The following is a 25070-nucleotide window of genomic DNA, read 5'->3' on the forward strand; positions in this document are numbered from 1 at the left end:
CGCCGATCTGACGACCAAATAAAGTTCTGCACATTCAGCAACGTCCAGCGATATCACAGCGGGATCCAGATCGCTGCTGCGTGTCAAACACAACGATATCGCTATCCAGGACGCTGCAACGTCACGGATCGCTATCGTTATCGTTGCAAAGTCGTTTAGTGTGAAGGTACCTTTAGTAGTAGCGACCACTTGATCCACAGTAGATGCTGCTGTATCCTAGCGTACATCCACCAAGAGTCACTTAAATTAAACTTGGACAGCACAAGGTTAAAGTCTTGGACATGCCTGCAGGAAGCCAAAACTTTGGTTTCTGTTGCCGTTTAGTCAGTTGAAAGGGGGAAAAAAACCTTCAAAACGTTTTTCTGTTTTCAAAGCAATATTGATTTTTTATTTCCCATAAATTAGGAGCCCAAGTCCTCTGATACTTGATCAAAGCTACATAAACACCAAAAATCAAGTAATCAAAGCAGAAAGAAGAGTGTTAAAAGAGCTTGGATTTTGTGTTCACGTGAAACATCCTCATAAGGTGAGCAGGTGCATTATGGAGAATCAGAATCATGGGCTAAACAAATTCTTTAAGCCTATATCACACTGGAGGCATAGGAAAAAAATAATAGTGGGAACGTCATCTGATTCATGCTAGTGTAAAATTAGAAAGTGCACTAATTGGCTTTCATTTCAGCACTGTATTGTTTCTTTGTCCACATGGGATTTTCCATCATGAAATCTATTGCTGCAAAATTCTTACCAACTAATGATTAGGATTTTGAAGGTTTGGTTACACCTTTTCACCCTTTGCAACACAGAGGAAATGGAAAATCCACAGCATAGATTTGTCATCCATGGTACTGCTGATTCTGTCTGCCCTATGTGCACATAACATTTTTTTCCCTTGTCTAGTGTTTATAGTGAAGATTGAAAAAATATACCGTATATATTTTTTAAATGTATTACTAACTAGATATACTGTAGGTCTTTAAAATTGAATGTTTTCAATACCATATCGTGTACATGTTACTTCACTGCTTTTTCAACTGACTTGACCACTTTCTATTGTGGAGGATGATCTTGCATCTGTTTAAGGGCTCATTCATATACTTCCAAAATGTATGGAGCCTTATTCTAGCTCCCATATAAGAGTCTTTACAAGTCTTCTAATCTCAGTTGAACGACCTGTTGAAACATTCAGAATTTAATGAAGATCCTACCAACAATCATTCATGAAACTATCATTCTATCGCAAATGCATATGTGTGGGGTTTTAGTAGTACTCTATAGCTATACAGGATAATATGTATTAGTTTTCTGTTGGATGTATATGTTGCGGGCCCACCCGGTGTACAGTGGGTGCGGAAAGTATTGATACCCCTTTAAATTTTTCACTCTGTTTCATTGCAGCCATTTGGTAAATTTAAAAAAAAAAATCTTTTTTCTCATTAGTGTACACTGCACTCCATCTTGACTGAAAATAAATACAACAAATGTAGTAATTTTTGCAAATTTATTAAAGAAAAACTGAAATATCACATGGTCATAGGTATGCAGACCCTTTGCTCAGTATTGAGTAGAATCACCCTTTTGACCTAGTACAGCCATGAGTCTTCTTGGGAATGATGCAACAACTTTTTCACACCTGGATTTGGGGATCCTCTGCCATTCTTCCTTGCAAATCCTCTCCAGTTTCATCAGGCTGGATGGTGAACGTTGGTAGACAGCCATTTTCAGGTCTCACCAGAGATGCTCAAATTGGGTTTAGGTCTGAAGCCACTACTTTATTTTAGCTGTGTGCTTAGGGTCATTGTCTTGTTGGAAGGTGAACCTTCTGCAAAGTCTGAGGTCCAGAGCACTCTGGAAGAGGTTTGCACGTAGGATATCTCTGTACTTGGCCAAATTCATGTTTCCTTCAAGTACAACCAGTTGTCCTGTCCCTCAAGCTGAAAAACACCCCCATAGCATGATGCTGCCACCACCAAGTTTCACTGTTGGGATTGTATTAGCAGGTGATGAGCAGTGCCTGGTTTTCTCACACATACTGATTAGAATTATCACCAAAAAGGTCTATCTTCGTCTCATCAGACCAGAGAATCTTATTTCTCATAGTCTGGGAGTCCTTCCTGTGTTTTATTTTTTTTTTTTAGTAAACTCTATGCTGGCTTTCGTATGTCTTGCACTGAGGAGAGGCTTCCATTGGGCCACTCTGCCATAAAGGCCTGACTGGTGGAGGGCTGCAGTGATAGTTGACTTTGTGGAACTTTCTCCCATCTCCCTACTGCATCTCCGGAGCTCAGCCACAGTGATCTTGGGGTTCTTCTTTACCTCTCTCCCCAAGGCTCTTCACCCACGATTGCTCAGTTTGGCTGGGCGGCCAGGTCTAGGAAGACCTCTGGTGGTCCCAAACTTCTTCCATTTAAGTATTATGGAGGCCACTGTGCTCTTAGAATTTCTGCAGTACTAAGGTTCCTTTCGTAACCTTGACCAGATGTGTGCCTTGCCAGCTGGACTCTAATGAAGGAGTAGAACCATCTCAAGGGGGATCACAAGGAAATGGACAGCATGTGACTTAAATATGAGTGTCTGAGCAAAGGGTCTGAATTTGTATGACCATGTGATATTTCAGGTTTCTTTTATTACATTTTTTTTTTTTTTTTTCAGTTAAGATGGGTTCAGAGTGTACATTAATGTGAAAAAAAAAGAAGCTTTTTTTGAATTTACCAAATGACTGCAATGAAACAGAGTGAAAAATGTAAAGGGGTCTAAATACTTTCCGTACCTAATGTATATCCCCAATGGCAGGCTCAAAGTGAGTGTGAACTGGGCTTTGGTTTCATAGACCCCAGCTGTTATGATGCCTTTGTTTGGTCTTACTGGTTTTAGGATTTCACTGTTTTTGTTTTATGTCTTTTAGATCATAGTTATGTACCTCCAGGTCCTAGAATGTGAAAGGAATCAGACACTCGTTCAGACCGCCTGGTAAGTTTTTTTTTTTTTTGTTGTTTTTTTTTTTGTATTCAAAGGTTGTTTTGTTTATTTTTCTCGCTAACCAGTTAGTGGCAGCAGAAATATGTTAGTGGCATAGCCGGAGACTTAGATTGTAAATCATTTTAACACATGTACACATACATGATTTTCTGCTTACTGTTTTCATGGCATGAGCAAAAAATTAATTGGAGATCTCTGTTTAACTTTGTTCTTTTTTCTACTCTTTGGTTAAAGGGTAGTCCATGATGGTAAGTCATAGAACTCTGCCCTCTGCACCACACCAACCTCCGGATGGCCTGATTGGCTGCCCTTCTCTTCAGCCAATTAAGTGCGAGCTCTCATCCGTGATTCACTGAAGTGGTCCATATCCATCTGGTCGCATCTTCTAGTTCTGTGCTGGTGTCCAAAGGATTTGTATATTTGCTTTCAGAAATCTTTTTGTAATGTGCTGTTCACGAAAGGGAAATGTTATGTTTACAACAGTTGCTGTCCTTACAGTTCTGTAATGTATAATTGTTGGTATGAATTGGAGGTAATGCTGCTATTTTAAATTGTAAGGTGAGTTATAAGCCAGTAATGATGCAACTTACCAATGATAGTTTTAATGGAACTTTATGTAGCTTGAACATTGTGTAATGTTTTGCAACTCTCTATTATACTGTACTTTGATGATTGATTTCTCAACAATTAACAAGATCTCCGCTTGCTGTGAGTAAATGAAAACTATACATGAATAAATGTGGACCTGTGATTGGTGGTACTGTAAATATATTACAATACTATATATCATTTTATCTCTGAATATATACTCTAAAAAATACTACTGTAACCACAACATAAGGGAAACATAAGGGTAAATGCTGCCTAGTTTTAGTCTGTAATTCATGTAAATTGCTAAATGATTATCATGGGACTAACAAATTTTTGAGATGTTTAGCCAACCAGCTTGGTCACAAGTTTTATGTTGTCCTGGAAGTTGTTTAACACTTAAAGTACGTGCCCACGATCAGGAATAGTAACGTTTTGGATGCAGCATATTTTCTCTGCATAGAAAAAACCCTGCTTTCTACATTCCGCACTTGTCTTTTAAAGCACTATGTGGATTTACCGCATCTAATGACAGTTTATTCAGGGAAAGTACGCAGAGGAGACAATCGTCTCCGCCACTGAAATTTACATGCTTCGGCGCAAAAATCTGCACCACAGGTCAGTTTACACAGCTTTAAAAAGCACAGTGGGATGTCTATAAATCTCATTCACTCTGCTTGTAATGTAAAACGCAGGGTTTTGGATGCAGCTAAAATACACTGCATCCAACACGCTACTGTTCCTGATCGTGGGAACCTACCCTTATGTTTGCTACATAAGATAATTTTCCTATGACGATACAGGATTTTGTCTTTAGCTTGGGCTTGCACTGTATATAATCGTGTATAAGCCGAGGCATTTAATTTTGCCACTAAAAACTGGGAAACTTACTGACTCAAGCATAAGCCGGGTATGCATTGTCCCCTCATCCCCATCCTTGTGTGCATGACTCCTCATCCCCATTCTTGTCTTGGCTACTTATTCCCAATCGTTGTCTGTGTGGCTCCTCATCCCCATCCTTGTCATGGCTCCTTATTCCCAATCCTTGTCTGCGCGGCTCCTCATCCCCATCCTTGTCATGGCTCCTTATTCCCAATCCTTGTCTATGCGGCTTCTTATCCCTATCCTTGCCTGCGCGGCTCCTTTTTCCCATCCTTGTCTGTGTGGCTCCATTTTTCCCCATCTTTGTCTGCGCGGCTCCTTTTTCCCATTCTTGTCTGCATGACTCCTTGTCTGCGTGGCACCTTATCCCTATCCTTGTATACATGGTTCCTCCTCCCTATCCTTACCTTCCTGGCCCCCATGAGAAAAGCATAAAAAAAAAATCCTACTTACCGTCCCTTCACACCCTCGCAGCATCTCGTTCCAGTGCCAGCAGCTCCTGCGGCTCCGCAATCACGTGTCCCCGCTCATTAAGCGAATGAATATTCACCTCTGCACCTATGGGAGTGGAGAGAGGTGAATATTCATTACCTTTATGAGCGGGCACGTGTGGTATACCGGTAGCTGCTGGAAGCCGGTGGCTGTAACTGTGCACTCTATAAGAGAAATCAATATTCATTTCTTTAGCAGAGGGCACAGGCTGCAGCCGCTCCCCCTCCCCGCAGTCTTCTGGGACAATGACTCATGTATAAGCCGAGGGGGGCATTTTCAGCATTAAAAAAAATGTGCTGAAAAACTCCAGCTTATACACGAGTATATATGGTATATTGTTTAAACTGTATGCTACAGATAATATATATGCATACATATATCTCCCGTTATTTCACCATATGTCCAGCTTCTTCAGGAGTATGTAGCAATAGCACTTATTAAATAAAAAAATATATATATTTTTAGAGACAAAGTCTGTCCTGGTCACGTCCAAATAACATGTGCACAGCTCATAGTCTATCTTGTGAAAAGCTGCTGCGGTATTCGAAGCAGAAGGATGTCAAGATGCAAAATTCTTTCATTCACTGTCAGCAAGCCAAGATTTTGAAACTTATAAAATTATATTCAAAAGTTTTCACTTTTCGTTATTCAACTGTTTGGCTTTTATGTACAAGCGGAAAACCCTTTTAGTTTGTGAGGTTTATTAAGAGTTCAGCTGATTTTTCTATATCCACTCAATTAAATGGAGAGGAGAGCTGAATGCAACAGATATGTACTGTGCTTCAGACCTGGGGTTAAGCGGTCATACATTACTATAGTTATGCAGTGATTGTATCTCCATCATTCTGTACTATGTCTTACTGATTGTAGAATGAAGTCCACCATGGGCACTTAAAAAATGTCCCAGTCTTTATATAGGGTAAATAATTTAGTGGACATTGTAGGAATAAGAATTGCAGAAAGTATTGATACAAGAAATCCTTACCATTAAGCACTCAGGACAAGTTCACATGTGATAGATTTGTGGCAGAAATTTCAGCGCCTGAATATTCTACTTACTACAACTAGATCCATTACATGAAGGGGCAGTCACAAATGTCTGCTACAGATCTGCCCTGTGTTCTTACACCTTTCTAGGTTTTTTCTTTAGCTATGTCAAAGAAAAATCTAATGTTATAACTGACACATTTTTCTTTGCCCTTAATTTTACATGATTTTAAATATAACCAAAATGAGAAGAAAAAACAAAGTATACTGAGTCTCCAAAGTTTCCTTAATATTGTTTGTCCCTTGTTTTTTGTATAACCATCTGTTGATTGCAAAGTAATGTGTCATAATTATATTTTTTAGGAACTACATGAATGATTGCCTTCGAACCAACGTGTTTGTCAGATTTGAAGCAGAAACTATTGCGTGTGCTTGTATTTATCTCGCTGCTAGAGCTTTACAGGTGAAAGTTTAGGATTTTTTTTTTTTTTTTTCTTTTCCTACTTTTCCTCTCTTGGGGTTTACCAAATAGCTGAGTATAATGTGGGGCATGTACATACATATTACATGCATTGTCACATGTCTGTCAGGATTTGCCTCTGAATAGTCTCCTGGAGATTCCAGACATAGATAAAAACCCATTTCTCTGTGTAATGCTGCCACCTGCTGGTCACAGTAATTAAACATTTAATCTAATGGCAAGTAGAACAGGGCATAGTTGACTTGGCCATCAGGATGGGCAACTTTTACTCTATTTTTTCCATTTTTAATGTACAGATCTATGCGGTATTCCCATCATAAAACTGGTTATGATGGGAATACTGCATAGATATTTACACTAAAAGCTGTGATGATTGTGATACCTAATATTCTGCAGCATCGGTTAATTAGGCATCCTCAGGTACCCAGCCTAACCAAACAAATGGATTTCCTTGTGTACTCCTTGATGCAAGGTTTTCCCAAAGATCTAGTGTTGACGTCCAATTTCCCAGGCTGTAGGGTCTGACCTTGACTGAACCCCTCCTATTTCTCTTTAGATTCCGTTACCGAATAAACCACACTGGTTTTTACTTTTTGGAGCTACTGAAGAAAGCATTCAAGAAATCTGTGTCTCAACGCTGAGGCTCTATAGCCGAAAGAAGGCAAGTTGTATTGTCCAAGTCGTTATTTCATTGCTCCTTTATATCATCTGGTTCTTAATAGGAGAAAAAAAAAAATCTTTGTTTAGGATTTGAGGGGGGTAATATTGTTTCTTTCAATTATTTTTTCTCGGTCGATATAATTAGTTTAAAATTAATTCTCATGACTTTTGACAGCCAAACTATGACTTTTTGGATAAAGAAGTAGAAAAAAGGAAAGTTGCCCTGCAGGAAGCAAAACTTAAAGCAAAGGGGCTGAATCCTGATGGAACCCCTGCCCTTTCTACAATGGGTGGTTTCTCTCCAGGATCAAAACCATGTATGTTTTCCATTACTGGTCTGTATTGCACCTTATTGAAGGCTTTACCGTTTTGTTGGAGAAAAAAGTATTTTGTGATCTTTTTTTAAGCTGAATTTCTTACTAGTCAAGATTAGAAATTACAATATGAAGCGTATTCTGCAAGTTTTTCATAAGCTAGTTAATTGAGACTATTTCTGTACAAAATATATTTTTCAGCAATGTAATAAGTGACATTATTTGTACAGCATCTCCAAGAGAAGTAAAAGCAGAGGAGAAATCCCCAGTACCTACAAAGATCAAGCGCGAACCAGAGGAAAAGCAGACATTGAAGAGTCCTTATAATGGGTAAGTAGTTTTGGGTTATTAGCATGTACTCATTGGTGTGCAGCTGCCATTGGGCTACTTTTTCTTTTTTATGCACTGTTCAATGTCCACAATACATATGTTTTATTTATTTTTTTAATTTAAAGAATTAAGTGAATGACATTATAAGTATAGGTTTATCCTTAAGTTGCTGTAACAAAGATTCAGCCTTGTGATATTTATCTGTTATGGCATCCAGCAGATGCTCTGGAGCAGGGCAGCAGTGGCATCTATGTACCAGTGCAGTCCAGCTTGATTTTGCTCTCCCTACAGTTGTCCTTAATAGCACTATTGCATCATGTTAGTAAACCTTGCCTTGGCTTTTCACCAGTGTACACAATAAACAATTAGTATTGCACAAAGGAGAGTCCATCCTTTCTTTTGGCAATCCAGTAGTCATGGGATCTAATTAATTATTGCTCATAGACTCATGATTTATCCACTGCTATATGCTGAAGGGTTTATTAGCTCCATTTTGCAGAGCCTATGGATGAACTGAAGGCCATCCTTTGTGTAAATGATATGACACAGGGTTTTCTGCAGCAACAACTGTGGGTAGCTTTTACCAAGGCAAATAACACAGGTCTGCAAAAAAAAAAAAATTTTTCAAGAGCTGTTTTGGTTATTCCACATAATCTTTGTTTTTAAGTGCGCTGAATCCGAAAATGACCTCCGTTTTGTCATAGGACATCACGTTTTCTGACAATTTAAGTAACTATGTTAAATAAGACAATACCTCAAAATAAATGAAAATACTCAAAATTAATTTTTTATTACAAATGTTTCATGAAAATCATTTTTTAACTGCAATGAGCTCACTAACACACACTAAAATCGATTCTTCTTCCCTGTGAGGCTTCTCTTGGTACATTTACGCTTGTGAGTCGCATCTGGAATGTCTCTCTGAAGCGTCCAACAGTAGTCTGCCATTATTGTAATGCTCCATCTTCCCTGGTATCTTCTTTCCATCTCTTTAATGTCCTGGTGGAATCGTTCACCTTGCTTTTCACTCACAGCTCCCAAATTTTCAGGAAAGTTGTCAAGGTGGGAATGGAGGAAATGCACTTTCAAACTCATCAGGCAGCCTAAAGCTTGAAATGCTTTCAGCATTCATCTGACGATTTTTTTTGTAGTCAGGGTCTTGTATATCTTCAATGCATTGATGTGAATTAATTACCGTATTTTTCGGACTATAAGACGCACCGGACTATAAGGCGCACCCAGGTTTTAGAGGTGAAAAATAGGGAAAAAAATACTTGAAGCAAAAAAATGTGGTAAAATATTTAATAATATAAATAACATACTATTATATGTGGTGTTATTATATATAATAGTATGTTATTATGTTGGAAGCTGCGGGACCAGTGTGGTGTCTGTAAAGCACTATAGGGTCATTCCACATCAAGTGGACCAGTTTTAAAAATCGTCCCCACTCGACCTTCTCCGATTTTGCTGAAAATTTATAAGGATGTACATGTATGTTTGAAAAGAGGTTCTGTAAATTTTTAGGGCCAGATCTCAAATACATTGGGCACTGTTGACCTTTCACTGGAGGTTCCACCAAGCCTGCGGATTCAGCTAAGAGGATTTTGCAAACTTTGGCACATAGCCATTAGAGTTCTATACTGGCTATGATGCTGAAATTTGGCATACTAGCTCAACTTTTGCTGCTAAACACGATAAAATTATTACCGGCTATGACAAAACAATATTTTGGCCACAATTTTGTGTCAAAGTAGCTTGAAAAACGCGTTGCATAAAATTTATGCCAAACTTTGCCCATATATAACTCAAGACCAAAAAACAATTGTAACTGGTGCTTTGCCCTGTACACCAAACATCTACATGACTTTGCATTGCTGCAATATCACGGTCAAAGCATATGTATTTGTGGAAAAATTCACACCCACATATGATAAAAAAACTTTAAAAAAAACGAATTTTACCTATTTTTAGGTCAAATTTCTCAAAAAGGGTACCCCTAAAATATATTAATTCTGATATCATTAGAAAGAGCACATTTTTCTCTACAAGGATCATTGGGTTTTTTTTTGTAGTCTCTCAGTTTAAGAAATGAAAAATGCCACTGAACCTGGTGTTATTTATTAATATGCAATGAATGGTAACTGCACTATTCAAACCCTTGCGTTGGTCCATGGTGGTTATACCACAACCAATTCCCTAAGAATTGGTATTATAATCCTATTAAGAATTGTAATAATGCTGTCTTTCGAGAATTGGCAGCCCCATCGCCTAGGAGCCATGGCCGATAGCCGTGCAAGGCACGCCTCGGGCGGTCTCTTTATCGCAGGTTCCGAAGCCTGAGGGTGGGTGTCTTTGCCTAGGATCCCAAGCCTAATATTGGGTATCTTTTGTTGGTTCCCAAGCCATAATGTTCAGTCTAAGTGGTCTGGAATTGTTGCTGAACTTGCAACATAATCGGTTCAGAGAAGCTGTATTGTCGGCCCATTGCTGTCCAAAAAGGTCCAAATCTTGACATTGGCACCTAAAAGTTGGTCCATTAAGGCTATATCAGACGAATTCGGTGTCTCTGAACGAATGGTCAAACAAGCTCGAAAGCTTAAGGCCATGTTCACACTTTGCGGGTGACCTCTGCGGGTTCTCCCGCAGCGGATTTGATAAATCTGCAGGGCAAAACCGCTGCGGTTATCCCTGCAGATTTATCGCGGTTTGTTCCGCGGTTTCCGCCTATACTATTGATGCTGCATATGCAGCAATATGCAGCATCAATAGTAATGTTAAAATAAAATAAAAAAGTTTATATACTCACCCTCTGACGTCTCGATCTCCTCCTCGGCGCTGCACCCGGCGCTCCGGTTCCAAAGATGATGTGCGAGAAGGACCCTTTGTGACGTCACGGTCATGTGACCGCGACGTCACCGCAGGTCCTGTTCGCACAGCAACTCTGGCCGGCCGGCCGCGTGCAGCTCTGAGAGGTGAGTATAACATGATTTTTTATTTTAATTCTTTTTTTTACCCCAAATATGGTTCCCAGGGCCTGGAGGAGAGTCTCCTCTCCTCCACCCCGGGTACCACCCACACATTATCCGCTTACTTCCTGCAACGTGGGCACAGCCCCATGCGGGAAGTAATCGGATCAATGCATTCCTATGGGTGCAGAATCGCAGCGATTCTGCACAAAGAAGTGACATGCTGCGGGTTGTAAATCGCTGCGTTTCTGCGCGTTTTTTTCCCGCAGCATGTGCACTGCGGTTTGCGGTTTCCATAGGGTTTACATGTTAATGTAAACGCAATGGAAACTGCTGCGGACCCGCAGCATCAAAATCGCCGCGGATCCGCGGAAAAACCGCAAAGTGTGATCATGGCCTAAATGAACATGGGATCTTAGCCTTACCCAGAATCAAGTGTGGCAAGAAAGTTTCTGAGGAAGTGAAGAAAAAGGTGCAGGCATTTTTTGAGGATGATGAATTCAGTCGAATGTGCCCTGGTAAAAGACTATGTATCAGTGCGAATAGCAAGAGAAAAAAAGCAGATGCAAAAGCAACTATTACTGAGCAATATGAGGGAAATGTTTGTTGCCTATCGGGATCGGAATGGCCCTGAAATTGGATTTTCCAAGTTTTGTGAGCTTCGGCCAAAGTGGTGCGTAACCGTTGGATCTGCTGGAACACATTCCGTTTGTGTGTGTACCATTCACCAAAATGTCAAACTAATGCTTGCAGCATGCCCAATCAATGATGACTACAAAGAGCTCATATGCAAAATGATCTGTGGAATTGAATCCAAGGACTGTATGCTTGGCCGTTGTGATAAATGCCCGGGTCCTGAAGTTTTAAAAGAATTTCTAGTCAATGTGTTTGTCAACAGTGACCCTGAAGATATTATTGCGCTCAAACAATGGATTCACACTGATCGAGACACGCTTGATACGAAACAACTGACTATAGAAGATTTCATTGAAGAATTGGTTTTGAAAATTTCTAAACTTTGTAGCCATCACTACTACTTCGCCAAGCATCAAAGTTGATATCTGAAATCGTTGAAGGAAAATCTGAGACCTGGAGAGCTTGTGATCCTTATGGACTTTGCTGAAAATTACTCATTTATTGTTCAAGTTGCCATTCAAGGTTTCCACTGGGAAAATAGTCAAGCTACAGTACACCCATTTGTAATTTACTTCAAGGAGTTAAATGGTGAAGCTGCGCAGAACATCAGCTTGTGCATAATCAGTGATTGCTCACGACATGACACAGTTGCAGTCCACACTTTCTTAACAGTAATTGTGGAGTATCTCAAGACTCTCATCTATGGGATTCGTCATATCCACTACTTCAGCGATGGATCTGCAGCCCAGTACAAAAATTTCAAAAATTTTCTCTACTTGTGCCACCACAATGCTGATTTCAATATCAGCGCTGAATGGAATTTTTTTGGTACCAGTCATGGAAAGTCGCCCTGTGATGGGATTGGAGGGACAGCAAAGAGGTTGGCAGCTCGTGCCAGTCTTCAACGCCCAACTGAAAACCAAATACTGACCCCGGTGGATTTATTCAACTTTTGCAACGAGTAACTGCATGGAATCAAGTTTTTTTTTGTTCCAAAAGAAAAAATTGACGAAATACGGGTAGTTCAAGAGGAAAGGTTCAAAGATGGACATACAATTGCTGGAACAAGAGAAAATCACCAGTTTGTGCCAATTGATGACAAAAAGATTTGCATTTCAAGGGTGTCAAATGACCCATCATCTTTCATTGCCCATGTAGATAGATCTGTCAGATCAGAAATGCCTTTTGTGCCAATTGCAAACCTCCAGCCAGGGCAATACATTGCCTGCATTTACGATAGGAACTGGTGGATTGGAAATATTTCTGAAATTTCAGTCGACGAGCATGATGCATTAACAAATTTTATGCATCCTCATGGACCAGCTAGCTTCTTTCACTGGCCTGTGAGAAATGATACATGCTGGATTCCCGAGCAGTCAATCATTGCAATAATTCCAGCACCAGCTGCAACAGCAATGGGCCGACAATACAGCTTCTCTGAACCGATTATGTTGCAAATTCAGCAACACTTCCAGACCACTTAGACTGAACATTATGGCTTGGGAACCAACAAAAGATACCCAATATTAGGCTTGGGATCCTAGGCAAAGACACCCACCCTCAGGCTTCGGAACCTGCGATAAAGAGACCGCCCGAGGCTCGCCTTGCACGGCTATCGGCCATAGTTCCTAGGCGATGGGGCTGCCAATTCTCGAAAGACAGCATTATTACAATTCTTAATAGGATTATAATACCAATTCTTAGGGAATTGGTTGTGGTATAACCACCATGGACCAACGCAAGGGTTTGAATAGTGCAGTTACCATTCATTGCGTATTAATAAATAACACCAGGTTCAGTGGCATTTTTCATTTCTTAAACTGAGAGACTCCCAAAAAAAAAAACAATGATCCTTGTAGAGAAAAATGTGCTCTTTCTAATGATATCAGAATTAATATATTTTAGGGGTACCCTTTTTGAGAAATTTGACCTAAAAATAGGTAAAATTCATTTTTTAAGTTTTTCATCATATGTGGGTGTTTATATTTCCACAAATACATATGCTTTGACCATGATATTGCAGCAATGCAAAGTCATGTAGATGTTTGGTGTACAGGGCAAAGCACCAGTTACAATTGTTTTTTGGTCTTGAGTTATATATGGGCAAAGTTTGGCATAAATTTTATGCAACGCGTTTTTCAAGCTACTTTGACACAAAATTGCGGCCGAAATATTGTTTTGTCATAGCCGGTAATAATTTTATCATGTTTAGCAGCAAAAGTTGAGCTAGTATGCCAAATTTCAGCATCATAGCCAGTATAGAACTCTAATGGCTATGTGCCAAAGTTTGCAAAATCCTCTTAGCTGAAGCCGCAGGCTTGGTGGAACCTCCAGTGAAAGGTCAACAGTGCCCAATGTATTTGAGATCTGGCCCTAAAAATTTACAGAACCTCTTTTCAAACATACATGTACATCCTTATAAATTTTCAGCAAAATCGGAGAAGGTCGAGTGGGGACCACTGGTCCACTTGACATGGAATGACCCTATATGAAGACGCTGGAGGGCGAGTATAAGAATGGGGCATAGGGCTTATATTGAAAGCACCGCTCCAGCACTGCAAAATAACACTGGAGTGCTGCTTTAAAATTCCATGGGAGAACTATAACTCCCAGCATGTCCTGCAGATCCTATGACATGCTGGGAGTTATAGTTCACCAAAGGAGTGGCAGAGTGCTTTATTGTCTTTTGTAAAGACTAACCTCTTAATTGTGGCAGCCAGCCAGCCACTGTGGTGAGGTAAAAGCATCCCATGACTGCACACACAGAACCCTCCCTCTTGTTGCCTTTCCACAGCACAGCACAGGTTATAAGAGGAATCCTGCAGATTCTAGTGCGGAGTCTGAAGGACCTGTGATGATGTCAAGAGGGAGGGCTCTGAGCTGCCATGTGATGCTCCAGCCCGCCCACTTCTGACATCACACAGGTCCTTGATGTGCACAGCACTCAGCGTCCAGCCCAGGCAGGTATGCAGCGATCTCCTCTCCTCTGGCCCCTGCTGCTGCTGCCTCCTCCTCCCCCGGACACACAGATCTCCCCAGCTGCTGCAGGAATCCAGCGCTGAGGAAACCATGTGTGTCCCTGCTTTAAGTGCAGTATTCATTTGCTGCTCTGGGCTCACTGCTCAGCTGATAGGTGGGCGGGGAAGCAGCTAATGAATATTCACTGCACTTAATCATCAGGACCACATGGTTTCCCCAGCGCTGATTCTGGGCAGCGGGGACATTTTTCTGCCTCCTGAAGTGGGATAACCGTGCGATCCCATTCGCTGCTGCCCCCCTCCCCACATGCCACATCCCTACCATAAGACGCACCCACACTTTCCTCCCAAATTTGGAGGAAAAAAAGTGCATCTTATGGTCGGAAAAATACGGTAATAGTAATTTTGACTTTCAGAACCCGAAGATAAAAAAAAAAATACCAAAAATTGAGAAAAATATACTAAATCTGAAGAGAATTTTGCATTTTGTGGCAAATCCTGACGTCCAGGATTTTTTTTCAATATTTTTTTCGTTTTCAGCACACCAAAATACATGGAAATTAGATGAAAGTAATCAAACAGCTTTTTAGTCGCAGACCTGTGTAATGTGTCAAATATCATATATTTTTTTCGTTTTAGCTTGCGAAAAGAAAACAAAAGAAGTCGAAGTGGAAGCAGATCAAGGTCACGAACGAAATCAAGATCCCGCTCTCCAAGAAGACAGTGAGTAATTACATGTGATTTGCTACTAACTGTGATGCAGGCTGAGTATATAGTTTTTTACTTTTTTTATTTTACGTTTCCATGTGCAAATGAGAATAATGATGATTCCTCTACACTGACATCCCTTTAGATATTTGTAATATCTGATAGGATTAGATACATGGCTCAGCGGACTGTATCAAATGATTGGATTACATATACGGCTCAGTGGACAATTACTAGGATCTGAGTGGTCCCGTCATATTCAGATGGCAGAAATTACAGTTACCTGAACATCAGGCCCATGGCAGTGGGTTCATCCAGCAATGATTAGTCATCTGTGGATGAAATGCTCTTCATAATGTAATGGTGGTGCCTAGACTTGTGCGTACCGGTAATTATTGTTATCTGAGACACTCCAATGACATGATGGCTCTGCTCAGATCAGTGATTATAGGTGACAGGGTTTAAATGCTGAGCTGCTCCTACAGCTGTAGTTTGGGCAGCCCAGGGGATGTGCACAGTTAACATTTAAGGCACCACAGCGTGTAGTGTAGGAGGTTACTGTAATAATAATAAATTTGTTTCTATAGCGCCAACATATTCCGCAGCACTTTACTGTACTTATCGTGTGCTTATTTCCACACCACCAAATATAAATGTCAGCCCCCTGTGGCTGAGTTTGTAAAAAAAAAAAAAAAAAGTTATACACCTAATACACCTATTAATAATGTTACATTCAAAATATTTAACTAAAATTGACACATTCCCTTTAAAGCTCTAAGAATAGGAGTGCCCTAATGTGTAAAGATGGCATCCCAGTTATAAGACCACAATACTTCGGGTAATGCTGCAGTCTTGTGAACTTTGCCAGTACTGTATGCAGTCATAAGTTATTGATGTAGGGTTTTTGCTAACGTTTCTAATTTATTTTTTTTTTCCCTCTCTAATCCCCTTTTAGCTATAACAATAGACGGAGTCGATCTGGAACTTTCAGCTCAAGATCAAGAAGCAGATCTCGTAGTCACAGTGAAAGCCCAAGAAGACATCACAATCATTCATCTCCACACCTCAAACTAAAGCATCGTGGGGAAGATTTGCGGGGCTCAAACAGACATGCCCACAAACGAAAAAAGTCACATTCGCCCACCCCAGGCAAATCCAGGGAACACAGTGATCCTTCCAAAAAGCACAGACATGACCGTGGCCACCACAGGGATAGGAGGGAGAGGTCTCGTTCATTTGAAAGGTCACACAAAAGTAAACATCATGGTAGTGGTCACTCTGGACATGGCAGGCACAGGCGCTGAATGCCACGATCCAAAGGAAAATGTGTTTTGTAAGGACTCTGTAAGTAGGCTTTTGTAACTGTAAAGCATTTGACTGCAAAAAATGGACATCCATCAAATATTTTTGGTTTTCTTTAAGTGTATTATCTTTTTTGCACATTATACCTTCACAGTATGACATTAAAGAACCATAGTCGGAAGACATTGATCTTGAGTTGTATGAACCCAGCTTATGTGAATGGTTTGCTGTAAAGGTCTTTTTTTTTTTTCTTTTTTTTTTATATATATATATAAACTGACTGCAGACACTGGTATATTTAAAGATTATTTAAAGACGTGTGAAATCTTTCATATTGGTTTTAGTCTGCATGTATACAAATGGAATTTTATTAGGAAATAAATTAGAAAAGTCAAATCTGTGCTGCACTACTTGTATGAATTGTGTGTAATATTCCCTGCTACGTACGTATGTACATAGTACGTTTGCGGATTTCTTTTTCGATATTAGTCATGGAATATTTTTCATACAAAATAAATATATTTTAATTGCTAATGGTTTTCTCACCATTAATGCGGTCTTATACCCCAACTGCATGTTGGGAAAACAAATTGTAGTTTTCGGACTATAAGACACACTTTTTTTTTTCACCAAAAAATTTGGAGGAAAATGGTGGTGCGTCTTATTGTCCGGATGTACTTACCAGGAGTCTTATCCGAGGCTGATGCGCGGTAGTTTTGCAGATGCTCGGTGGTGTGGGGGCTTCGCCAACATTTTGTGGAATCCCAGAGCCCCCACACATCCATCCCAGACTGGTGCGTGGCAGTTTTGGAAATGCTCAGTGGTGCGGGGGCTCCACCAACATTTTGTGAACTCACGGAGCTCCCGCACTTCCATTGCTGTAATGCTGTGGTCTCCAGGAAAATGGCTGCCGGAGGCGGCACATGTGTCGATTTGAGATCTTGGCACCGAGATCACATTCTGTGCTTGCGCCGCCTCCGGTGCCGTTTTCCTGGAGACCACAGCATTACAGCAATGGAAGTGCGGGAGCTCCGTGAGTTCACAATGTCGGTGGAGCCTCCGCACCACCGAGCATCTGCGAATCCTGCCGCCCACCAGCCTGGGATGGATGTGAGGGCTTTCACAAAATGGCGAGCCACCAAACCTGCACCAGCCTGGGATGAGTCAGATCATTGCCAGACCACCAAACGCCGCCTCTGACCCTGCTCCACCAGCGCTTCCAATCACACCCTAACCCCCCACCCCAAGCTGAATAATTCGGACTAGAAGACGGACTCTCATTTGACGCATTCATTTTTTTTGCCTTATATTTCTTCTGAAAATTTGGGGTGCGTCTTATAGTCCGAAAAATACGGTAACAAAATGAGGCAAATTTGTCCAGCTGTATATATTGGGCTATATATAAGGCATGTTATCAGACTATATATTCTGCCATATGGCAGAGCTCAGGCGCTTTTTATGCCAATTGGTCATGGCTTGCACCATAGAAAGTGTCTAAAAGACATAATTTACACCTTGTCCACCAAGGAGACACATTGCCAAAAAGGGTCATAGTCTAACTTGCACCCAAATTTCCAGAATGTTGGTACTAATATCTTGCACAAAGTAAGCCAACTAATACTTATTGTAAATGCCAAGTTGGATTAATTACACCAACTTTATTAATAGTCAATGGGATTGCCTTCTTTCTTTGTATTCTGTAATAAAAGTTGTCAAAACTTGGCATATTACACATAGGGGTTTGCATTTTTCCCAGAAGTCGTAACTAGGAAGAGCAACTCTAATAAATGGGTGAACACTGCATTTACTGAGGAAAAGTAATACCCTGAACAGGGTGCTACACTGCCAATATCAGTAACTGGTATTCAGTTTTGACCTTTGAAATGTTGTACCTCATATGATACATCACCTTACTTCAATGAAGACTTGGCCATTAGCTGGGCACACACGACTATCGGTATAACAAATGATGCCAAGTCCCGCCCTTACTGTACCCTGAATGGTTTAGTCCCCGTCCCAGGCTTTGTGTATAACCAGAAATCGTGGTGTAATTTCCATAATGCATACAGTTTCCCATCTTGTAAGTCACTGCACAGTTCACAGGCAAACAGAACAGCTCACCGCAACTGTGTAATTGACATTCCCGGTGCTCTCAGCCTGAGCAGGCATGAAGATAAATGTAACTGAAGAGAAAGTCGACACTCATGCTGCAAGGATGAACTCCTGTTCTTTATTCAAAAAATCATGTGCAGACAATGTTAAAAAACAAACAAAAAAAAAAACAATTCAGAACAAGAAGAATCTTGTGCGCTTCACAATAAAATTGCTTAATCCTAGTTGTTCAATACATGTCACTATCACCATTAAAAAAGATATCGCACCCCTTCCCCTTTAAGATTTCTCAAATCGGGTCAGTTAATTAATAGGTGTGCATTCTCCACGTGGAAATGATAACCTATATGTATAAACCACAAACTCAAAATACAGATCGAGTGGAGTCGGTGTACATTTTGGGTGGCGTCAATCGGTCTAAAATGGACTAACTCCAACTCCTAAAATATAATAAATTGGGTACAGTAGTTCTATGCATGATGTGCTGTAAATGTTTTCAAAAGAATTTGGGAAAGTTATGAAATGTCTGTTCTGTTCCTGATCTAAGGATCTCTGCTTTTAATTGAGATGAATCTGTGCTTCACTTTATGTACATGCTCAGTAGTGACCAGTGCTGTGGAGTTGGAGTCAGGAAATTGAGAAGTTGGAGGTTTGGCTTACAGACTCCACAGCCCTGGACAGAAAACACGAAAACATCAACCAAAACAAATGCCTGAATCAACTCCTCAAAAATATTAAATAAGACCCTGTCCTAAGTTTAATCCATTAGGCCGCCAATACTGTAAAACAAATTTCCAGTGGGCTTCTCTGTTTAATAGCCAAATCCTATGATCTCCTTTGACATCCATTTTAACCCCTTCCCGACCTTTGACGCAGCGTATGCATCATGAAAACCAGTGCCAATCCGACCTGTGAAGCAGCATATGCGTCATGGTCGGATCGCGTCCCTGCAGGCCGGGTGAAAGGGTTAACTCCAATTTCACCCGACATGCAGGGACAGGGGGAGTGGTACTACAGCCCAGGGGGGGTGGCTTCGCCCCCCCCCCCCCCGTGGCTACGATCGCTCTGATTGGCTGTTTCACTTTAAACAGCCAATCAGAGCAATCTGTAATATTTCACTTATGAAAATTGGTGAAATACTACAATCCAGCCATGGCCAATGCTGCAATAGCATCGGCCATGGCTGGAGACCCCGATCTGGCCCCCCCACCGACTGACGGCGGCGATATGCAGCTGCCGTCAGTGTTCCCTACCCCTCCGCCCTGTCCTAAGCGCCTTCCTCTCCCCTCCCCTGTCCTTCCCTCCGCGCCCCCCCCGTTGTCCGATCGCACCCCCCCATACTTACCTAGTCCCGGTGTCCTCGGTCTTCTCGCATGGGCGCCGCCATCTTGGAAAGTGGCGGGCGCAGTGCGCCCGCCGAATCTGCCGGCCTGCAGATTCGTTCCCTGTACATTTTGATCGCTGTGATAAGTTCTATCACAGCGATCAAAATAAAAAATAGTAAATAAACTCCCCCTTTATCACCCCCATTAGGTGGTTAATAAAGTACAGAAAATATATTTATTTTTGTTATTCCATTAGGGGTAGGGTTAGGGTTGCACTTAGGGCTAGGGTTGCACTTAGGGCTAGGGTTGCACTTAGGGCTAGGGTTGCACTTAGGGCTAGGGTTGCACTTAGGGCTAGGGTTGCACTTAGGGCTAGGGTTGCACTTAGGGCTAGGGTTGCACTTAGGGCTAGGGTTGCACTTAGAGCTAGGGTTGCACTTAGAGCTAGGGTTGCACTTAGAGCTAGGGTTGCACTTAGAGCTAGGGTTGCACTTAGAGCTAGGGTTGCACTTAGGGCTTGGGTTGCACTTAGGGCTTGGGTTAGAATTAGGGCTAGGGTTGGAATTAGGGTTAGAATTAGGCTATGTGCACACGGTGCGGATTTGGCTGCGGATCCGCAGCAGATTGGTCGCTGCGGATTCGTAGCAGTTTTCCATCACGTTTACAGTACCACGTAAACCTATGGAAAACCGAATCCGCTGTGCCCATGGTGCGGAAAATACAGCGCGGAAATGCTGCGTTGTATTTTCCGCAGCATGTCAATTCTTTGTGTGGATGCCGCAGCGTTTTACACCTGCTCCATGATAGGAATCCGCAGGTGAAATCCACACAAAAAACACTAAAATCCGGCGTAAATCCGTAGGTAAAGCGCAGTGCGTTTTTACCTGCAGATTTTTCAAAAACGGTGCCGAATAATCCGCGCACAAATCCGCAATGTGGGCACATAGCCTTAGGGTTAGGGTTGGAATTAGAGTTAGGGTTGGGGTTAGGGGTGTGTTGGGGTTAGGGTTAGGGGTGTGTTGGGGTTAGTGTTTGAGTTAGAATTGAGGGGTTTCCACAGTTTAGGCACATCAGGGGGTCTCCAAACACGACATGGCGCCACCATTGATTCCAGCCCATCTTGCGTTGAAAAAGTCTCTCTCCCTTCCGAGCCCGGACGTGTGCCCAAACAGTGGTTTACCCCCCCATATGGGGTACCAGCGTACTCAGGAGAAACTGGACAACAACTTTTGGGGTCCAATTTCTCCTGTTGCCCTTGGGAAAATTAAAACATTCTGGGCTAAAAAATTATTTTTGAGGAAAGAAAACGTATTTATTATTTTCACGGCTCTGCGTTATAAACTTCTGTGAAGCACTTGGGGGTTCAAAGTGCTCACCAGACATCTAGATTAGTTCCTTCGGGGTCTAGTTTCCAAAATGGGGTCACTTGTAGGGGGTTTCTACTGTTTAGGCACATCAAGGGCTCTGCAAACGCAACGTGACGCCCGCAGAGCATTCCATCAAAGTCTGCATTTCAAAACGTCACTACTTCACTTCCGAGCCCCGGAATGTGCCCAAACAGTGGTTTACCCCCACATATGGGGTGTCAGCGTACTCAGGACAAACTGGACAACAGCGTTTGGGGTCAAATTTCTCCTGTTACCCTTGGGAAAATAAAAAATCGCGGGCTAAAAAATCATTTTTGAGAAAAGAAAACGTATTTATTATTTTCACGGCTCTGCGTTATAAACTTCTGTGAAGCAGTTGGGGGTTCAAAGTGCTCACCACACATCTAGATTAGTTCCTTGGGAGGTCTAGTTTCCAAAATGGGGTCACTTGTGGGGGAGCTCCAATGTTTAGGCACACAGGGGCTCTCCAAACGCGACATGGTGTCCGCTAACGATTGGAGCTAATTTTCCATTCAAAAAGTTAAATGGCGCTCTTTCCCTTCCGAGCCTTACCATGTGCCCAAACAGTGGTTTACCCCCACATGTGAGGTATCGGTGTACTCAGGAGAAATTGCCCAACAAATTTTAGGATCCATTTTATCCTGTTGCCCATGTGAAAATCAGAAAATTGAGGCTAAAAGAATTTTTTTGTGAAAAAAAAAAAAAAAAAAGTACTTTTTCATTTTTACGGATCAATTTGTGAAGCACCTGGGGGTTTAAAGTGCTCACTATGCATTTAGATAAGTTCATTGGGGCGTGTAGTTTCCAAAATGGGGTCACTTGTGTGGGAGCTCCAATGTTTAGGCACACGGGGGCTCTCCAAACGCGACATGGTGTCCGCTAATGACTGGAGCCAATTTTTCATTCAAAAAGTCAAATGGCGCTCCTTCCCTTCCGAGCCCTGCCGTGCGCCCAATCAGTGGTTTACCCCCACATATGAGTTATCAGCGTACTCAGGATAAATTGGACAACAACTTTCGTGGTCCAGTTTCTCCTTTTGCCCTTGGAAAAATAACAAAATTGTTGCTAAAAGATCATTTTTGTGACTAAAAAGTTAAATGTTCATTTTTTCCTTCCATGTTGATTCTGCTGCTGTGAAGCACCTGAAGGGTTAATAAACTTCTTGAATATGGTTTTGAGCACCTTGAGTGGTGCAGTTTTTAGAATGGTGTCACTTTTGGGTATTTTCAGCCATATAGAACCCTGAAACTGACTTCAAATGTGAGGTGGTCCCTAAAAAAAATGGTTTCTTTATCGCTTCATTGGGGGACACAGGACAACCATGGGTGTATGCTGCTGCTGCTAGGAGGCTGACACTATGCAAAAACGGAAAAAGGCATAGCTCCTCCCCGGCAGTATACACCCACCGACAGGCACCAAGCACCTCAGTTTGTGCTTAGTGTCTGTAGGAGGCGGACCTGGATCTTCAGATCCGCTGCTAATCTTGATTCCTTTACAGGCTTTGTTGTTTTTATTAACATTTTGGCTTTTCTTTTTCAGATACAGCATTCAGGGATTCAGGGTGCAATCTTTCACCCTGCCTCCCCAGGAGGGCGGCTGAGCGAGCAGTGTGGTGTCGTCCGCATTGCAGCTCTCAGACCGCCGGCAGGACATTATCCCCTGTCACCCTCCCAGGTGCTCCAGGGTCTTTATGGTGGCGGTCCTTGCCAAACAGTCCCCCTCACCCCTCTGCTCGGAGAGGGCTGAGAGGAAGACGGTGGTCACCAGCGGTGACCCTCCCCCTTGTTTTGGGGTCGAGGCAGTCTTCTGGACGAAGGATTCTGTTCCAGTGACCCCTCTCTCATCGGGCCCCTGGTCGATCCTCTCTCCCTCTACCTGTGGAACCGGAACATGCAGGTACCAGCGCTTCAGCAGCTGCTCCCCCGCAGCAGTATTTCCCTGTCTAAATGTACAGTGCTTTCACACAGTCACGGCCGGGGTTTTTTTTGTTTGTTTTTTTAACTTTCACCGCTGCGGCTGGCCACGCCCTCTCCGATAGGCCACGCCCCCTCCTTTTTCGGCGCTCTTTTTCTCTTCCAAGTATAGGAAAAATCAGCCGCACTCAATTGGTTGAAAGTTCAGCAAACTGTGTAGTTTCTTTATTAACATATACAATAAACATCACCAGGTGCTTTTTTAGGAGGTAAATGGGTGGCGGACTATTCAATTCGGGTAACGTTTCGACCCCAGCGGGTCTTTATCAAAACCTCACTTGTGCCAAAGAGGTAGAGGAGAGGAGAAAGAGCCGAGTTCCCATAGGGCAGCTCTGGTGGAGTTGTGTGGAAGCGCGTCCGCCTGGTGGGTGATGTAGTTTTTCTCTTCCACTCAGAGGGGTTTTTACATCCCGGGCACACCCTTCCCTTTCAGTGCGGCCCTATCAGCAGCCTTGGCTTATTCCTCTCAGTACAGCACCGCCCCTTCTTCTCTGCTGGCATTTCCTGCTTCAGCAGCTCCGTGCACAGGAGACATCGTGGGGGACACAGACAACTCTGCGGTGCGGTAGGATTGCGACGCTATATTGGCCCCTCCCTGGTCTTATCCATACCACTGTAGGCCCTTTAGCCTTTTCTGTAGTATAGTGCTGCAGAATATCCTTATGTCCAACTCTTCTGTAGCCTCCCTTACCAAACCTACCATAACTCACTACGCCTGTGCTCGTTGTAAGATGAAGTGGTCTGTAGGCCAATCGTCGCCTCTCTGCCAGTCCTGCAGTCCTCCTGCCATGTCTGCCCCGCAGGAAGCTTCCGAATCTCGGGATGGGGGCGCTTCCCCTCCCCCTGAGTGGGCCGTTGCTATCTCGCAGTCGGTCTCTGATTTGACTAAGGTATCTCAGTCCCGGGTCCAGGCGCTTGAACGTCTTCCACAGCCTTCAGCCACCAGCGCTCCGACCGTCTTCCATGGCGAGTCGGCCGCACCTGACCCTGAAACACAGGGAGACAAATCAGCCAGCCGCTCTAGAAAGAGGACTCTGGCTCTTTGTCTGGTTCTCCAGGTCCCTCCGCAGCGCTCAAGCTGCTCTCCTCCTCCCAATTCCCCTCTTCGGAGGAGGACATTGGGTCTGATGTGGATTCCCAGTCCGGTTCTGACTCCGATTCAGACCAGACTTCTAGCATGCAGGCTGTCGTAGATATTCTTATTTCGGCTATATCGCTAACCCTCAAACTAAAACAAGACGAGGTTTCCCTCCAGGATTCCTGTTCCCTTTAAGGCCGGGCTCACACTCAGCGTATGTAAATACGGTCCGTTTTTTACGGCCGTAATATGCAGAAAAGTCCCCAAAATAGAGGTCCGTATGTCATACGTAGGCAGGGTGTGTCAGCGTATTTTGCGCATGGCATCCTCCGTATGTAATCCGTATGGCATCCACACCGATATTTTCTCGCAGGCTTGCAAAACCGACATCTAATGGATTTATGTGCTCAAATGTTCGTTAAAACATATATACAGTATGTATGTATGTGTGTGTATATATGTGTATATATATATATATATATATATATATATATATATCATTGAGACACATATATATTCTGTATTTATATCTAATTCAGCGCGATATATGTGAAAAGCCGGTAATTCAATTGCCGGCTTTTCATTTCTCCTTCCCAAACCCGACAGGATATGAGACATGGTTTACATACAGTAAACCATCTCATATCCCCTTTTTTTTTGCATATTCCACACTACTAACGTTAGTAGTGTGTATGTGCAAAATTTGGGCGCCGCAGCTGCTAAAATAAAGGGTTAAATGGCGGAAAAAATTGGCGTGGGCTCCCGCGCAATTTTCTCCGCCAGAGTGGTAAAGCCAGTGACTGAGGGCAGATATTAATAGCCTAGAGAGGGTCCATGGTTATTGGCCCCCCCTGGCTACAAACATCTGCCCCCAGCCACCCCAGAAAA

General features: G+C 42.5%; 1 protein-coding gene across 4 annotated transcripts in view; it reads left to right on the top strand.

The window, feature by feature from the left end:
• CCNL1 (cyclin L1) overlaps positions 1 to 16491 on the top strand; it is a 34779-nt gene extending 18288 nt beyond the window's left edge. For 3 of the 4 annotated variants that reach the window (XM_077290691.1, XM_077290693.1, XM_077290692.1), the window contains 8 exons: positions 406 to 526; positions 2906 to 2970; positions 6292 to 6391; positions 6966 to 7070; positions 7245 to 7386; positions 7614 to 7713; positions 14936 to 15019; positions 15960 to 16491. In XM_077290691.1, coding sequence (XP_077146806.1) covers positions 406 to 526; positions 2906 to 2970; positions 6292 to 6391; positions 6966 to 7070; positions 7245 to 7386; positions 7614 to 7713; positions 14936 to 15019; positions 15960 to 16308 — 1066 coding nt within the window. In that variant the 3' untranslated portion in view covers positions 16309 to 16491. Of the gene's footprint in view, positions 1 to 405; positions 527 to 2905; positions 2971 to 6291; positions 6392 to 6965; positions 7071 to 7244; positions 7387 to 7613; positions 7714 to 14935; positions 15024 to 15959 lie in introns of those variants that run through there. The other variant, XM_077290694.1, reaches the window with a different exon arrangement.
• Positions 16492 to 25070: the final 8579 nt, after the last annotated feature.

The sequence above is a fragment of the Ranitomeya variabilis genome, chromosome 2 (genome assembly GCF_051348905.1).
Source record: "Ranitomeya variabilis isolate aRanVar5 chromosome 2, aRanVar5.hap1, whole genome shotgun sequence".
Taxonomy (NCBI): Eukaryota; Metazoa; Chordata; class Amphibia; order Anura; family Dendrobatidae; genus Ranitomeya; species Ranitomeya variabilis.